The following is a 19332-nucleotide window of genomic DNA, read 5'->3' as shown; positions in this document are numbered from 1 at the left end:
GTATAAATAAACCAAAAGCACACAATTTTAAAATCATATTCCACCACCCAGAAATAACCAATGCTTGTGAACAACCTTTCTATGCATAATATTTGCTTACTTGTTTATTTACAAAGGTGACACCACCCATTTCCCTTTCCCCTTTGACCTCCAGGACTGTCTTGGTCTAAATTTGTGACTTTGCAAATCTGAGGTTATTCTTGGGCTCCTACATGTTAAAATCCTAATCTATTTTTATTTTCCCTAGTCCTTTTTCTTTTTAAATCTCTATATTACCAAGGAACCTCAAATTCTTTGCTGGGTGAGTCAGATACAAATTATTAATTCTGTTACTAATAACAGTCTTTATTCGTATTATTCCCTAACTCTGTGAGGCACCATGCTGAGAAGTTTGTATAATTATCGCTTGTTCCCAGCCACCCTATGAGGTCTGTGTTATCCCCATTTACAGAGAGGACCCCATTTACAGAAAGAACCCAACGTCATGAAACCAAAAAGTAACAGAGCCAACTCAGCTTTGCCCAGTCCTTACTCTAAAGTAGGTGACCGGAAAGCCTTCCATTTTCTTCCATTTCTTCTTTCTTCCAGGTACAATTTTCGGGGGTTTCGCTGGTTACAAGCTATGATATTTGCCATAGAGGAAATAAACAGCAGCCCGGCCCTTCTTCCCAACATGACGCTGGGATACCGGATATTCGACACTTGCAACACCGTTTCTAAAGCCTTGGAGGCCACCCTGAGTTTTGTGGCCCAGAACAAAATTGATTCTTTGAACCTTGATGAGTTCTGCAACTGCTCACAGCACATCCCCTCTACCATTGCTGTGGTGGGGGCAACCGGCTCGGGCATCTCCACAGCCGTGGCAAACCTGCTGGGGCTCTTCTACATTCCCCAGGTATCCGGGCCTTCTTAGGTGGGGCGATGTGGGCTGGGGTCAGGAGAACCAACCGCCTTGGGGGGCTGCCATCCTCGGTGTCCAAACAGTTTGCTCTTTTCCTCTCTCTGGCTTTTAATTACTTGGGACATTGGATCATGACCATTGGGAATTTTTGAGACCCCCCCCCCTCCCAATGTCAACATCAACTAGACCTTCACAAGTCTTCCAAAATTCATTTAAATATACCTTATGTAACACTTTGTATATGACTTCTATTTATTTATTTGTATACCTTGCATAGAACTTTTCCCCCAAAAGTTCAGTTCTTTAACTTCCACGCCATTCCTTTAGTAAATGACCTTTCTTCTGCCTTTACTAAAAGGAATGAGACCATATGCGTTAATCAAGCTGTTCAAACCCCAAATATGTCCCTAATCCTACTCTACTCCCTTAAACATCTCTTCCTCTCAACTATCTGGTTGGAAATTTAACTCAGAGAGAAGCAAAGCATGTTTTCTCACAAAACAGGAACTTGGTTGCAGATTCTAGAAATGGAAAATATTCTATTCCATTCAGCAATTATTTATAGAGTGTATATGAAGAAGCATCTCCACCCTGTAGGAAGTCAGCGTAGGTGGGGAGATGTCTGTATTTTCAGTGAATTGCACATTGACTGAAACATGTGCTTTGATAAGTGTTTATTCAAAGTTGCATATTTTTTTCACCAAAAAAAAAAAGACAGCAAACTTTAAATGTCATTTTATAATCTAATTTTTCTCCCTTAATACTATAGAGCAAACCTTTTCTCATGCCAATATTTATAGATCTATGACATCATTTTATAATAGTGAAAAATTGGAAACAACCTAAATGTCCATGGGTGGGAGAATCAGCTCAATTGTGATATATTGCTTATATCAATTTTTTAATTAAATTGTAAATCACGTTTTAAAAATCAAATTTTAAAATTTTTTATGTCTAATATTTAAAATTTATAAATTCCTTCAATAAATCCACATTTCTATGTTGTGAGGTCCTTGTTTTGCTGGATGCTAGCCATTATCCCTTTACATACACGTGACAACTGAGAAAGTCTTGTCATCATTTCCCGAATCCTTACTTTCAGGGAATTAAAGGTGTTTCCCATGGGGAAGCCCTGGCTCTGCAACTTTTGTGCTAAAATGATCTAACAAAGTGAATGTGTTGGGCAAAATGCAAATGTGTATCTTGTAAGTTTCACATATGGTGCAGTATTATTTTCAATACACAGTTAAAGTAGATTGTTGTGATCTCGTGTCCAGCAGGTATAAGATGTAATTGTCATCAATAAAGAACATGAAGGGAAAGATTTTAATTTTTTGTGATTTGAATGAAAGATAACATTAGCTTGAATTTGAATATTAGAAGTGCTGAGAAGACGACAGTGATTACCAGTCAAACCAATGTAAGTGTATCTACAGCAGTGGTTCTCTGCCCTGGCTGCATGTTGGAATCACTGGAGAGTTTTCAAGATACTGATTCCTGGGTCTTATTTCCCAGAGATCGTGGTTTCATTGATGTGAGATGCAGCTTGGGTGTTGGGAGTTTGGGAAGTTCCCCAGGCAATTCTAATGGGCAGCAGAGTTGGGAACCACAGCTCTGCAGGGTGGGGTCAGTGGTATTTCTGTGCCACTCATGCCACCAAGTGGATGGAACGAGCAGACCAGCTAGCTTGTTCTAACCATAATAAGTTGTGGTCAGAACAGGTTAGTGAATCATCCATGAAATTCTCCCCTTATAATAAAAAAATTTTTGTGTTTTTTTAAGGAGTTTTGTAGGGGGAGGGAGTACAAAGTGGTGTTTATCCCCCCACTGGACAAATGTTATGAATGCATTCTTTAAGAGAAACACACATGAGGGATATGTTTGTTTTTCAATTGTATTCCTTTAAAACTCTTTTTGGCCAACTTTTCAAAAATCAAGAAGTAAGCAATAATGAATGGATTTAAAAATGCCCAAGTAGGTTTTTCATTTGCAAAAACATGATTTAGAAGCCTATTGGTTGGGTCTGCAAATAGAGCATCTCAACAAATTATTTAATCTCACTATCTATCTCATTAACTCCCACAGTACAGCAAGCAGGGGCTTATTCTGAACAAAAATTTGTTTTGTCAATTTCATATTTTAACTTCCAAATTCAAAGTTTTTATTTTAAAAATATGCCTGCCCATTAGCAAGATTGGTCCAGTTTTTCATAGACCAATGCCTTTTATGTTTTGGTATAGAAATGATTCATTGTTAAGAAGAAACATTTTAGAAAAATTCATTTTAAAAACACTGAACATAGGAAATTAATTGTTTTAATTGGTGATAAATATCTAAAAAGGCATTCTCCAAAATTTCTTTAACTTCGTATTTTTAAGAAGTTTAAAAATCTCCCTAGAAAACTGGAGAAAAGTGATATTAACATCCCTCATTGCCTAAAAGAAATTCCATTAAATATAAAAATGCTTTGTTCTTCAGAAGAAATGGTCCAATAACTTGGAACTTCCTAACTGGTGAGCCAGGACACACAGGAGTGCTACAGATAGGCCAAAGCCTGCCAAGATACTGATCCCCTCAAAGTTTTGGGTGGCTAAGTCAGAGCACCCTCCACCAGGGCTGCTCAGCCTCTTCCATTAACCTCATTTTCTATGTTTGCCACAGTGTTGGAGGGGTAGGGGAGTTGGGAAGCTCTGTCCTAACAAATGCTTTACATGATATTCAGATACTTCTGCAGGCAATGATCTTTCACCATCAAAGAAAAGGCTTTCTTCCCTTGGTGCCTCAAATATAGAACGGGCTATGTCTAAGAAAGTGGAAAGACAGCAAGGCAGCTTTCCAAGGTTCCTTTTCAGTCTCTCTAGGATTTAGAGACCCACCTAAAAGCCTGTCAAGAGGCCTAGGCCATCACCTGAAATGAACAGAGGAAGGGGCTCTGAATGGTGACAGAACCCACTGAGAAGCCAGGAGGGGAAAGGATGTATTTCTGGCTACATTTAATAATGTATGTCATTGTTATGGTGGTGCAGGGAAATTGAGCCTAATAAACCTAATGACTAATTGAGCCTAAAAGATAAACAGTTCTTGTAAATGACTACAATTAAGGATACTTTTATCTAAAGTACTGTGGGGAGGAGGAGGGGGAGAAAGGGGAGGGAAGAGAGTAAACAGCTAAAGACTAGAGATGGACAGGAAGAGAGAAACTAGGCAGACTAGGAAAGGGGAACCCCTTGGGGCTCCTCTGAAGAGACTTAGGCTCATAACCCAAAGGGAACCTATACCTTTCAGAAGTGAGTCATGGAAAACGTGTTCATCACAGTAAAGGGGGAGCTAAAATGTTCATATCAGAACCTGGACCCAACAAGCAGAAGATGTGTACATGGGTATAGTGTAACCAAGAGGCAGTACCGAGGAGGTGAGGAGAAATGATGGGACAGTGCATAAATATTCTCCGTGAAAGAATAAATGGACCCTACTATTGTTGAGCTGACTTTATGGCCAGACCCATTTTTGAGGGTAGCATTGTGAAGATCCAGCCCCTGCGAATTAGAATGCTCCCTGATAGACTGACTGACAGGTGCTTGGATGCTCACACTGGAGATTCTGGTTGTCCTCACCCTTTCATCATGTCTGCAGTGAAGAACATATTTGATAAATTATATTAATAAATGCTCAACAAGCCACCTCCACACAGCCTTGAGGCTCACCTAGCACCTCCCCCATTCATTCATTCTGTGTTCTGTATTCTTTCCAGGTCAGTTATGCCTCCTCCAGCAGACTCCTCAGCAATAAGAATCAGTTCAAGTCCTTCCTCCGTACCATCCCCAATGATGAGCACCAGGCCACCGCCATGGCCGACATTATTGAGTATTTCCGCTGGAACTGGGTGGGCACCATTGCAGCTGACGATGACTATGGCCGGCCAGGGATTGAGAAATTCCGAGAAGAGGCTGAGGAGAGGGACATCTGCATTGACTTCAGTGAACTCATCTCCCAGTACTCTGATGAGGAAGAGATCCAGCAGGTAGTAGAGGTAATCCAGAATTCCACAGCCAAAGTCATCGTCGTCTTCTCCAGTGGCCCAGACCTTGAACCCCTCATCAAGGAGATCGTTCGGCGCAATATCACGGGCAGGATCTGGCTGGCCAGTGAGGCCTGGGCCAGCTCTTCTCTGATCGCCATGCCGGAGTACTTCCATGTGGTCGGAGGCACTATTGGATTTGGTCTGAAGGCTGGGCAGATCCCAGGCTTCCGGGAATTCTTGCAGAAAGTCCATCCCAGGAAATCTGCCCACAATGGTTTTGCCAAGGAGTTTTGGGAAGAAACATTTAACTGCCACCTCCAAGAAGGTGCTAAAGGACCATTACCCATGGACACCTTCCTGAGAGGTCAAGAAGAAGGTGGTGGCAGGATAAGCAACAGCTCCACTGTCTTCCGACCTCTCTGTACAGGGGATGAGAACATCAGCAGTGTTGAGACCCCTTACATGGATTATACACACTTACGGATATCCTACAATGTCTACTTAGCCGTCTACTCCATTGCTCACGCCCTGCAAGATATATACACGTGCTTACCTGGGAGAGGGCTCTTCACCAACGGTTCCTGTGCCGACATCAAGAAGGTGGAGGCTTGGCAGGTACACCCTTCACTTAGATAGCAGTTCTCTGTGTAATAAAGCAGAGTTTGGCCGATCTGGGCAAGACAGATAAAATGGTTACTGCGAAACAACAAGATCCTAATAAAATCACTAAATGTAGCTTTGAATTCAAATTGCCTTTACAAATGTCTGAGCAACTGACTCTGAACAATTGATATTAATTTAATTTGATTATCTGTTTAAAGCTTTGGCTCAATTGTCCTTTAGCCTAGTGGTTCAGAATATCTACAGTATGGCCCCTAAAAGGTTTTTAATATCCTGGGATAGATTTAGTACCGAGGGGAGGATGTTTTTCTAATACTTTACTTTAAAGATACTGCTGTGAGTAACATGTATTTTTTTAGTATTTATTACATTTCATATGCTAACAGACATAAAACTAGTGTTACTGTGTATAGTCACCACTTTGCCATTATATTACTCAAAATATAATGTACTAAACCACCCAGTAGACCATTTAAGCTTAGGACACAAGCAAGTCAAGGGTACAGATAAAGTTTGCCTTAAAAGTATTTGATATTGGATATTTCAAAAAGAAGCACTGAAATAGTTACAATAGAAAATAATCAGAACTTAAGTGGAATTCCAACACTCATTCTATGGTTTAGTCTAACTTTGTATTTTTAAATTACATGTAGGAGAGACATCATAATCTTTTCATTTCATAGAACTTATGAAGATAAGTCTGACCTGACTTATGTCTTACATAACCATTCATGTCTTGCATATGTATCTTGATTTTTATTTTTTAAGTATAGTTGGTATACAATATTATATTAGTTTCAAGTGTATGAAGTAGTGATTTAACATGTATGTACTTTACAATGTGATTACCACACTAAGTCTAGTAATACTCTGTCCCCGTGTAACCTTGCCACAATATTATTGACCATATTCCCCTTCACCTTTTTACCTATCCCCCTCACTCCACCTCCCCTCTGATAATGATCATTTTGATCTCTGTTTCTATGAGTCCATTTCTGTTGTGTTTTCTTTGATTGGCTGTTTTTGTGTGTTTTTTAGATCCCACATATAAGGAAACCATACTAATTTGTCTTTTTCTGCCTGACTCGTTTCACTTTGCATAATGCCCTCTAGGTCCATCCATGTTGTTGCATATGGCAAGATTTCATTCTTTTTTATTGCTGAGTAATATTCCATTATATGTAATTATATACCACATCTTTATTTGAAGAAAACAAAAACAGTAATTCAAAATGATATATGCACTTCTAAGCTCCTTGTAGAATTATTTACAATAGCCAAGATATGAAAGCAACCTGGGTGTCCATTGATAGATAGACGTACCTTGATTTTTATTTTTTTTTAATTAAATCTTTATTGTTCAGATTATTACATTTGTTCCTCTTTTTCCCGCCCCATAACTCCCCTCCTCCCAGTTCCCACCCCACCCTCCGCCCTCACTCCCCACCCACTGTCCTCATCCATAGGTGCACGATTTTTGTCCAGTCTCTTCCCACATCTCCCACACCCCTTTCCCCCCCAAGAATAGTCAGTCCATTCCCTTTCTATGTCCCTGATTCTATTATAATCACCAGTTCATTCTGTTCATCAGATTATTTATTCACTTGATTCTTAGATTCACTTGTTGATAGATGCATATTTGTTGTTCAAAATTTGTATCTTTACCTTTTTCTTCCTCTTCCTCTTCTTAAAGGATACCTTTCAGCATTTCATATAATCCTGGTTTGGTGGTGATGAACTCCTTTAGCTTTTCCTTATCTGTGAAGCTCTTTATCTGACCTTCAATTCTGAATGATAGCTTTGCTGGATAAAGTAATCTTGGTTGTAGGTTCTTGGTATTCATCACTTTGAATATTTCTTGCCATTCCCTTCTGGCCTGCATGGTTTCTGTTGAGAAATCAGCTGACAGTCGTATGGGTATTCCCTTGTAGGTAACTAGGTTTCTTTCTCTTGCTGCTTTTAAGATTCTCTCTTTGTCTTTTGCTCTTGGCATTTTAATTATGATGTGTCTTGGTGTGGTCCTCTTTGGATTCCTTTTGTTTGGGGTTCTCCGCGCTTCTTGGACCTGTAAGTCCATTTCTTTCACCAGGTAGGGGAAGTTTTCTGTCATTATTTCTTCAAATAGGTTTTCAATATCTTGGTCTCTCTCATCTTCTGGCACCCCTATAATTCTGATGTTGGTACGCTTGAAGCTGTCCCAGAGGCTCCTTACACTATCCTCGCATTTTTGGATTCTTTTTTCATTTTGCTTTTCCCGTTGGGTGTTTTTTGCTTCCTCGCATTTCAAATCATTGACTTGATTCTTGCGCTCCTCTGGTCTGCTGTCGGGAGTCTGTATAATATTCGTTATTTCAGTCCGTGTATGCTTAATTTCTAGTTGATTCCCCAATATAACATCGAGGTTCTCATTAGTTTTCTTGTATATCTCATTAAGTTTATCGGCGGCTTCTAAACAGTTCTTGAGAGACCTTAAAAGTGTGGTTCTGAACTCTATATCTTCCATTGACAATTTTGTCCTGTTTCTTTGTCTCCGCATTTTGTTATGCTTCCTTGGTGCACCCCCTAGTGGTCTTTATTCCAGACATACCTTGATTTTTAGATGGTGAACCTGCAACTCAGATACATGCCCTTGACCATGAATCAAACTTGAGACCCTTTGGTGCTCGGGCCAACATGCGAACCACTTAGCAACGCCACCCTAGGTTCTTTTGAAGATGAAATGAGATGATGTATATGAAAGCAATTTGTAACGTTTTAAAATCTAAACAGATGGTGGTTATTATAGTAGGATTTCAATATGTCTCTAATTAATCAATTAGGAAAAAAACACTAAAGTAGCTTTGTACACAGAACCAAATCACCATAGACCCTTTGGAAAAGATACCGAGACACAAAGAATGTACAACCTATGTCACTCATGTTAGAGATTCTCAGGGGATAAGGCGTGACTGTTGAGGCTTGGCAGAATGAGTCAGGACACACACAATTTTGGTTGTCCTTGTGTGGGAAATACCTTACTCAGACATAATTGTTGGCTGAAGTTTCTAATCTCTATGAGGTCCTTAAAGTTTCCTTCCTTGCACTGCATACCCCCTCACCCCCAACCCTGTCAAAGAAAGAGGAGCTTTAATGAATGTCAAAGGCCAAAAAGAATTCAGAAGCCTTGACTCTAAGTTGTGGAGTTTTAAGAAGAAGAAATAAATAGACAATCTTTGAGTAAATGTCTTTTCTCTCTTCCCTTGCACATCCCCTGGAAAGAGGAACCCAGCTTCTGAGAGCCTATAGAGCCAGGGTGGGGTTGAAGAGGAAAACACTTCCAGTGGGTACTTTGACATTCTGCTCTTCAGTAAGTCCTCTCCCAGGCAAGGATATAAGACCCAGATGGTCAAGATCAAAACTTGGACATACGAGAAAAAAGCCAAGAATCAGGCTATAGTCAAAATATGAACTTTTAGTTGCATGCTATAGAAAATACAAACCAACGGGCTTAAACAAAAGAAGGAACATTATTAGTAGCTCATAATACTGAACATCTCAGAAGTACAACTAGATGCTTTCATCTCCATGTCTCTCTTCCTTAATCCTCAGGATTAACAACAGTTTCGGTTTCATACAATCCTTGCTGCTAGGCTCTCCTTAGTTTCCAGGATCTCCTGTAAAAGTCCCAAAATCCACATTGATTGACCAGTCCAGGGCCACATATTCATCCCTTAAGCTAGACTTCGTAGACTGAGAGTAAGGCAGGGAATAGATCCCCCACGTTAAATCAGGATGCTATTATGAAAAGAAGGTGGAAAAAGAAGGAAAATAGCAAAATAAAGTGTTCTCTACACAGACACCTCAGCTGACCCTAGTACAGGTAAAGATGTGTCCTCCTGACTCACATACTGTCTGGTGTAATTCATCCAGGAGAGGAAACAGTAAAATAAGGCCAGAGCTCTAAAGAGGAATAACATGTGGGCACCAGCCAAGATGTCCTGTGCTGTAAGTCTCCTTTGAACCTCAGGATTCCAGGCAGTTGGGTGGGCGTTCTGGAATTTAAGATCTTGGCCATGTGTCTATCAGAAGATGGACCAGCAATGATTCACACTCATTATTAAGACCTATATGGAAACTTATCACCCATACAATCTATACAATCTAATCAAGAATCTCAGCCTGGAATTCCACCTTCTCTCAATTGTCTTATAAGCCAAGCATTCTGTCACCTTCCCACAAAACACTAGTTACTTTTGGCATAGAATTTTTGCTTACATACTATCCCACACCCAAAGAGCCATCGTTGTTGTCTATCACTGTCCACAGCAAACTTTTAACTTTTTCAAAATTCACTTTCTCCTGAAAGTCTTTTCAAGTCATACCCGCCCCCCCCCCCCCCCCACACACACACACGCTTTCTGACCATTCTTTCATCCTCATTTTTGCCATTTATACACCCAGCTTAAGCTTCCAAAGCTCTTCAGTTGACTGAAATAGTAAGGTCAATTAGAATTTTCTTTTGTTAACCATTTCTCCCCCCCCCCCTAAAATTTATCAACCAACTAACTCATATGCCTCAAAAGTAATACTAACAGGTAATTTATGAGCATACAACACACAATTACCTCCTGACCTCCACGGAGACACTCCCCACCCTGACCCTCCTCACGATGCTCATCAGCTCTCTCTTCACTGTGATTTCCCCCATTATACTACTCTAAGCTTCATGAGGGCAGGAACCATGTTTGTATTCAGCACTGTGTCCAGAACGCCTGGCATATAAATATGTGTAGAATAACGGAATGAATGAGTAGCAGTCTAGTTGATTTGACCTGACAACACTACTTAGAGTCCTTTGCAGAGAATTATTCAACCCTCAATCAAGCACTGGCCAGTGCATTCTAGGCTGTGATTGGAAGAACCTGGGTCACACGCCCAACAATCAAGTTTGAATGGGGCATCATGTAAGTAAGTAGGGAACTGCCTTCTTCCTCTGTCAGGATGATTGTGCACAAGACATGCTTCCTACTTTCCTCCACCATACACAAACTACTCAGTAGACCATAAAAAACAGGCATGCATGATGACAGTACCATGGTAATAACAGAAGCCAAACAAAACTGATCTTTCCAGGAATTGCTGGTACTGTTGGGGGTTGAGAGAGGGGAAGTGAATTGAGGTGAGAGCCAAAGGCGATGCAAAAGATGGAGCCAGAAAATAAGGCTGAGGTTAGAGAAGGGAATTGGTCAAGGATTTTCCCTATACTCTTAGCACAGGAAGTGGGCAAGAAGCAATAGGATCCTTATCTGTGTGAACTCTCCCTCTTAGTCCATGTGAATGGGGTGCTTTGTGCATCTTGTGCCACTGTCCCTCTGTGCTGGGAAGTGATGCCAAGAGTAGAGGGGGAGGGTAAATAATTGATTATTGATGGACACGGTGAAATTTTTAACTCGAAAAATTCAACACTCATATGATTTTATTTATATGCCTGCTGTGAGGATGAAACACTATTCAGGTTAGGATTTGAAGTAAAGAAGAAAATAAAAGATGTCACTCAAGTTGGACCTTGAAGGCTGGATAGGATTTGTGGAAAGGATCTGTTCCTTGGAGGAAATGTAAACTGCAAGGCAAACACACCCAACAATGAAGGTGAATCACAAAAACATTATGTTACGTGGAAAATATTCAGACCAAAAAAAAAAAAAAGAATACATAACTGTGTGTTCTATTTATACGATATTCTACCTCTAATGATAGAAAACAGATCAGCAGTGGCCTAGGGCTGCAAGTGAGGGTGGGATTAATTTGGAAGGGACATCGCGATACCTTTGGGAGTGATGGTAGTGGCAGTTACACAGACATGTACATTTGCCAAAACTCAGAACTATACTCTTAAAATGGGTGTATTTTATTCTATTTAAGTTGATTAAGAATACAAAACAATGGAAAGTCCCATGGGTGGGAAAGTACAGGCCTTTCATGGAGATCTGGATGTCACTCAGTTTCTACCCTTTTCCCATTATGGCCTCTTGTGTTGCCATAGTATTATACATGTCTCCACCTCCCACTTTTAAAATATGTCCATTTTCTCAACCTCAGTTTTATACTAGTTAACCTGTTGTAACTAGGGATAGACAACTTAATAGATACTGTCTACTCTGACTCCTACACCTGCGTAGTAGTATATAGTGAAATGGTTAAGAGTTTGGACTCTAGAACCAGACTAACTGTATTTAAATCCCAGTTGCTACCTAATAACTTTATGACCTTTGGAAGTCATTTAATGTGTCTCTATTTCTTCACCTGAAAAAAATGGAGATATGAAACATAAATTTATTATGAGGATAACATTAGTTCATATGTATAAGGTACTTAGGATACTGCATATGTGTGTATATATATATATATATATATATATATATATATATATATATTAAGTGTTCAGTAAATATTAGTCTTGAGTATTATTCTTTTGTAAGTGAGGAAAGTAAGACTCAGAAAAGCCAAGATGACTTGCCCAAAGTCATATTTAGCCGATAATAAGAAAGGCAACATCTGCCACAGGCATTCTTTCTCTGATGAGGCCAAGGTAACTGTTAAAAGAACCATGTGCCCAGTTGGTTCTCTGGGCACATGTTTTCTAGCTCCTGAGAATCTAGCCAGGTCAGCTGATGGTTTCATAGTAAAGATACTGATCCATAGCCCTTAGTCTTCTGGTGTACTGCTGCCATCATTCTTATATGGAACAGTTGTTTTTTTGTACTTACCCTTCTCTTCAGGTAATGCTCAGCTGTTACTAAAACATTATTGCACTATTAGAGGCCCAGTGCACGAAATTCTTGCACTCATTGTGGGGAGTCCCCTCAGACCGGCCTGTGCCCTCTCACAGTCCAGGAGCCCTCAGGGGATGTCTGACTGCCAGCTTTGGCCCACTGCACTTGCCAGCCGTGAGCCCAGCTTCTGGCTCCTGCATTGAGCATCTGCCCCGTGGTGGTCAATGTGTGTCATAGTGACCGGTTGTTCTGCCGTTCAGTCGATTTGCATATTAGCCTTTTATTATATAGGACTAGAGGCCCGGTGCACAAAAATTTGTGCACTGGTGGGGGAGGGAGGTGGGGGGTGTCCCTCAGCCCCACTTGTGCCCTCTCACAGTCTGGGACCCCTTGGGAGATAACCATCTGCTAGCTTAGGCCCACTCCCCGGGTGGCAGATGGGAGGCCCGATCCCTAGGTGCCTGCCCCACCTCCCCAGGTCATGCACACGGCAAGGCCGATCCGGGGGTTTGGGTGCTGCCCCAGGTCGGGTTGCACATGGGACACTCCGGGTGGGTCACACACGGGACGCCCGGGCGGGCCGGCCGATTGCTGCTGCCCCACCCGGCCGCCCTGGGTCGGGTCGCACATGGGATGCCTGGATGGAGGCCGAGCGGGCTGGCCGATCGCTGCTGCCCCGCCCGGCCGCCCCGGGTCGGGTCGCACACGGACGCCCACCACCCTGGGTCGCAGATAGCAGGCCCGGATGGTGGCAGGGCAGGCGGGATGGTGCTGTCCTGCCCTGCCTGCAATATGAAAATTAGCTGACATCTTTGTTGGTGATTAATTTGCATATCACGCTGATTAGCTAATGGGAGGCATAGCGAAGGTATGGTCAGTTACCATGTTTGTCTATTATTAGATAGGATGGTGATTCCAACTCCCCTGTTCCTTAACAAATTGGTGGAAGTTTTATAATAAATTTATTCCATGTTTTGAGTATTTACTGAAAATTAAATATGTGCTCATAATAAAAACTTGACATGTAGCCCTAACAGTGTGGCTCAGTGGATAGACCAGCCGTGGGCAAACTACGGCCCACAGGCCGGATCCGGCCTGTTTGAAATGAATAAAACTAAAAAAAAAAAAAAAGACTGTACCCTTTTATGTAATAATGTTTACTTTGAATTTATATTAGTTCACACAAACACTCCATCCATGCTTTTGTTCCGGCCCTCCGGTCCAGTTTAAGAACCCGTTGTGGCCCTCGAGTCAAAAAGTTTGCCCACTCCTGGGATAGACTGTCTGCTTGCGGACTGTGAAGGGTACCAGGTTCGATTCCAGTCAAGGGCATGTACCTTGGTTGCGGGTTTGATCCCCAATAGGGGGCATGCAGGAGGCAGCTGATTGATGTTTCTCTCTCATCGATGTTTCTAACTCTCTATCCCTTTCCCTTCCTCTCTGTAAAAATCAATAAAATACATATTTTTAAAAAAATTGACATGTAAAATATGATATTTATTTATTTTTTTAAATATATTTATTTATTGATTTCAGAGAGGAAGGGAGAGGGAGAGAGAAATAGAAACATCAGTGATGAGAGAGAATCATTGACTGGCTGCCTCCTGCACGCCCCCTACTGGGGATCGAGCCCGTAACCCAGGCATGTGCCCTTGGCCAGAATCAAACCTGGGACCCTTCAGTCCATAGGCTGACACTCTATCTACTGAGCCAAACAGGCCAGGACTAAAATATGATATTTAGCTGTAGCTTTCTTAAAAGATCACAAAGGAAATATTTCCCAAAAAAAATCCAAAACTTCTCTTTTTCTTTCATAAAGAGAAAATTAACATTTTATCCTATGAAAACCACAATTCTTATGATATGTCTACCCTACCACTATTAAGTAAAATCTTCTAGCACATTTTAAAACAAATTCTACTAATATTTCTCTGTTTGCCTGTTTGTTTCTTTGTCTTAATCTGGAAGGTTATTTTTCTTTTTAAGTCAGAACACAGAACATTGATTATAGTTATAGCTCAAAGAAAGAAATTGTACTGGCCCTTTATCCTATAGTTATACTATAGTTTTCAGTAATTTGCTTTTCAATATATAGGTTTGAGTTCAACCAATTACATAAAAGCCTTAAATTCTGTGGTCCTCATTGGTAGATTTTTTTAAAAGTGACCTATGTCTTTTCACTTTATTTGAAAGTTGTTTTGTTTGTTTGTTTGCTTATTTGTTTTTGTTTGAGTATAGAACTTAGATCTTTATGTTTTTATCCTAAATCAGCCTGATCCAGCTTGGCTAAAACTTCCAGTACAGCCACAGTGGGAACAGACTTCTTGTCTTGTTCCTGATCTTAGGGGGAAAGCAGCCAGTCTTTTTTTAAAATAAATTTTGATTGATTTCAGAGAGGAAGGGAAAAGGAGAGATAGAAACATTAATGGTGAGAGAGAATCATTGATTGGCTGCCTCCTGCACACCCCCTACTAAGGATCAAGCCCGCAACCTGAGCATGTGCCCTTGATTGGAATCAAAACCGGGACCCTTCAGTCCGCAGGCTAATGCTCCATCCACAGGCCGATACTCTATCCACTGACCAGCTAGGACAGCAGTCAGTCTTTTACAATTAAGTATGATGTTACTAATGTAGGTTTTTCATAGATGTCCTTTATAGCATTGAGGAAGTTCCCTTTTATTCTTAAATGGCTGAGAGTTTTTATCTGGGATGGAGGTTGGAGATTATAAACATGTTTTCTGTAACAATGGAGATGATCATATGGTTTCTCTTTTGTAGCATGTTAGTGTAGTCAAATGCTAAACTAACTTTGCATTCCTGGGATAAACTGAACTTGGTCACAGCGTGCTTTTCTTTTTGTAGATAGCTAGCTTTGATTAGAGGTACAGTGGAAGTGAGCACCCCTACACGTAGAGGCGGGATCGTGCCTTACTCTTTCTTGGTGCCTTAGTGACCTCTAGCACTGGGTAGGTCCCACATGAAAGACCAGCTGCTGAGTGCCCACTGCCTCCTCTTGACCCATGTCAGGGGCACTCAGGAAGCAGAGCCAGGAGCCTAGTGATGCTTCTGTAGGGCATATCCATTAAGAGCACAGGCTTTGCACCCCTTGCTAGCTGTATGGCCCTGAAAAGATACTTTTGTTTTCTGTGCCTCAGTTTCCCCAAAAATAAAATGGGGTAGTAGTACTATTTGTTGTGAAGATTAGATTCGATAATAAATTATTCAGCATTGTTCCCCAAAGGGAATAAAATAACTAGGGAGGTTTAGTAATTATTATCATTACTTTTTTTTTGTACAAGGGCTTGGTGACCCATAAGACCCTGTAAAAATAAGGGATTGGCCATAACTGTTACAATAAGACTCCACCCACAGCCTCATTTATTTCTTCCTCCCACTCCCCTCTGTTTGAGTTTTGGTAGCGAGACGCTTCCACAAAAACAGTAGCACAGAGAAAGGTGGTGCAGATTATAAGGGCACTTAGTGCCTCACTCCTTCCCCAAAGCCCATCTCAGAAAACACCAAGAACGGCTCTGGCTTACAAACCCATCCCTCCCGGGGCACCCCCGGATGGTAATGCACCTGTAGAAGTCTTGTCTTGGCCTTGGGTGAGATATCTCTCCTTTCCTTCCCTAATTTCAAGAAAGTCTTTCCTACCCCAGGTACAATTTAAGTACCACGTAAAGCCCCTAGCTTACCAGGGCTGCTGCTAACACATGAAGTACCCCAGCATAAATTAGAAAAAGGGGCCTCTTCCTCAAGTCATGTTCCTTCCACTTTATTAGATCAAGATAGTTTACTGCCCTTTCTCTGTGCAAAAACCTACATAACCATATGTGGCAGCCCTGTGGCTTATACTCAGAATATTCATCTCTGTTCCTCTTTAGGTCCTGAAGCACCTACGTCACCTAAACTTTACCAACAATATGGGGGAACAGGTGACTTTTGATGAATGTGGTGACTTGGTGGGGAACTATTCCATCATCAACTGGCACCTCTCTCCAGAGGATGGCTCCATTGTGTTTAAGGAAGTTGGATATTACAACGTCTATGCCAAGAAAGGGGAAAGGCTCTTCATCAATGAGAAGAAAATCCTGTGGAGTGGGTTCTCCAGAGAGGTATGTGCTGCCCGTCTGAACACGTGATGCCTCCACCATGGCAGGAAATGTGCTGGGCTTTGGAGGGCCTTGGACTGTTCACCACTGGACTTCCAGAATGAGTCCACTTCCCTCAGCTCACTCTGCATCGCCAGGCTCCCCATGAAATCCATGAGTGTTTGGTGTACAGCAGAGAATCCTTGGGACCTGAGCCCCATGCTTATTATTTTAAAACAGTTTTATTCTTTACAAATCTGACTCCCTGGTTAGTAATAGTTTCCTTAACTAAAACTTTCTCCAACTGGAGCAAAATATTTAAGCAAACATAAACATCACTCAAGGCAGGGCCTGGGTAATTAATTCACAAAGAGGTAGTTCCCTATGATTCAAACATCACAGGGCTGCTGACTTATTAACCAAAATGACCATTTATTTTTCTCCTTGGGAGATCTGTAACACATAGGAGGATGTTTGTGACCATGATCAGGGTCCTGCCCCTTGAATATCACTGCATCTAGACGCCTGGTTAATAACCAGAAGCCCATCACCCAGTGAATATGCTCTCCAGGAAAAGACACATGATATGCTAAAATGATGACCATTTTGTGGTGATTGAGTCCCAGAATGTAATAGGCTACTGAGGACCCAGGTCCTCTGTAATACAAATCCTGGACAAGAGTTAAATCCTCTTTAACTCTCCTGAGATGCCTGGATGAAACCCACTACATTACTCTTTGTGTTTGCCTTCCTAGTATCACTTTTGAGTCTCTTGAACTATTTTAAAAAACGTGACCAAAGATTCAACTTCATCTTTTACCAAATGCTCCTTAGGTTGGTTGGTGGGTTTCTTATCAGATGCTATAATTTTATTGGTTCCCAATGTGTAGGATACTTGCCCGTGCAGAGGTCTACTATAGACAGTGAAGCTTATCCACAGTGTGCGAGTCATTGCTAGCCTCTACCTCAGAGAATGGATTCTCAATTTTAAACATGTCACAACCCTTTCCAGAGATTTGGGGCTTCCAGAGGTTATACAACCCTGTCCACTAATTATACCCTTGTCTAACTTATCACAAGTTTCTACTGACTATCATCTAAATTGATCAGCTATACCAGTGATGGCGAACCTATGACACGCGTGTCAGAGGTGACACGTGAACTCATTTTTTTAGGTTGATTTTTCTTTGTTAAATGGCATTTAAATATATAAAATAAATATCAAAAATATAAGTCTTTGTTTTACTATGGTTGCAAATATCAAAAAATTTCTATATGTGACACGGCACCAGAGTTAAGTTAGCGTTTTTCAAAATGCTGACACGCCGAGCTCAAAAGGTATGCCATCACTGAGCTATACTATCACTGATTCCCTGCTGTTAAATCACCCAGGTTATCTTTTACCTCCATTAATGTACATAATTGATTGTCTCTAATAGGTGTATGTCTCGTCTCCCTTCCTGCATGGAAACTATTTCCCGTATAGTTCTCTATAACCCTATTTCCTGTATAGTTCTCTATAACCTAAAACAGTCTGTGCACACTGTGGCTTTAAACATTGGAAAATGAATAATAAGGATTCTTTATGAACTCAATCATTTATGTTCCTGAGGTAGTTTACAGAGTTATAAATTAAATCTAATTTTTCCACAAAAACGTTACTTCAAACTTAGTACACATAGGCACTCAACAAATATTAGGGTCTAATCCACTTTTTTCTGCATTTTTTTATAGAAATGGCCACAAAAATGCCATCTATATTTAACTATAGATAATGTATTAATAATTTCCCTACATAACTCACAAAGTTGTTAACAAAATCAAGGATGCAAAAATTAATAATGCAAACTGTTATTAATATAGCATTTATGTATATAAAAGCCCAGCGACCATGACAGCGGAATGACCAGAACAACTGGTCACTATGATGTGAACTGACCACCAGGGGGCAGACACTAATAGAGGAGCTACCCCCTGGTGGTCAGTGCGTTCCCACAGGGGGAGTGCTGCTCAGCCAGAAGTCGGGCTCATGGCTGAGCAGCGATGGCAGGAGTCTCTCCCGCCTCCACAGCAGCACTAAGGAGCAGCAAGCCAAATGGTAAGGAGCAAGCAGGCAGGCAGTTAGGAGCAAGCAGGCAGGAGGTAATGAGTGAGGGGTCCCAGATTGCAAGAGGGTGCAGGCTGGGCTGAGAGCCCCCCTTCCCCTGTGCACAAATTTTGTGCATCGGGCCTTTAGTTATAATATATTAATCAATGTCTCGGTTCACTTTCTAATGAAGCATTTTAGAGCCAAAGGTTCTTTTTTTGAGCTAGAGGGTATTTAAATATCTTTGTATCCAACACCCTAATTTGAAGGGTCTTTTTTGGAGCTAGAGGGGCTTTAAATATCTTTGTATCCAATACCCTAATTTTAAGTTGATGACACAGGTTTAGGAGGGCAAAGGTGACTTCCAAGACAGGACATATGGTCAGTATAAGAGTTGAGACTAGGATCCAAGTGCTCTGACTCAGACCCTAGTGCTCCATCTTCTACACTATACTCTCCATAATTATTTCCTTATTTTATTACAACAAATAAGAAGAAAAAGAAACATCTTCTTTGTGGTCTTGGAATTCAGAAGGGCTTCCTTGGCCAGAATTGGATAGGCATCTTTGATGAAGCTATTCAGAAGAATTAAAGATACTTGCTGGCTTTTTGCAAAATGGATTTTTCTTGATGGTTTCCCAGTCCACTCCTTTGGTGATAGGATTTCTCTTTAGCTAAGGGATGCAGAAGGAGGCAGTAAGAGGGCTTAGAGGTTGGCATTATTCTAATTCTTCACTATTTAAAGCAGTATTTTGGTACAATGAAAAGTACAGACTTTGGAATACTTACCTGGGTGTGAATCCAAGCTCTCCAATAAGTCACTATATGACCTTGAGCTTTTTTTTAATTATTATGAAGA

At 41.1% G+C, this 19332-nt stretch overlaps 1 protein-coding gene across 1 annotated transcript in view; it reads left to right on the top strand.

Moving 5' to 3' along the window:
• The window catches only part of CASR (calcium sensing receptor), a 108513-nt gene that overhangs the window by 61716 nt on the left and 27465 nt on the right, over positions 1-19332 (top strand). Inside the window, exons 3-5 of the mRNA XM_059687681.1 lie at positions 589-895; positions 4653-5537; positions 16181-16411. Coding sequence (XP_059543664.1) covers positions 589-895; positions 4653-5537; positions 16181-16411 — 1423 coding nt within the window. The remainder of the gene's footprint in view (positions 1-588; positions 896-4652; positions 5538-16180; positions 16412-19332) is intronic.

The sequence above is a fragment of the Myotis daubentonii genome, chromosome 3 (genome assembly GCF_963259705.1).
Source record: "Myotis daubentonii chromosome 3, mMyoDau2.1, whole genome shotgun sequence".
Lineage (NCBI taxonomy): Eukaryota > Metazoa > Chordata > Mammalia > Chiroptera > Vespertilionidae > Myotis > Myotis daubentonii.
The sequence above is the reverse complement of the archived record's forward strand: the minus strand, read 5'-3'. Positions and strand labels throughout refer to the sequence as shown.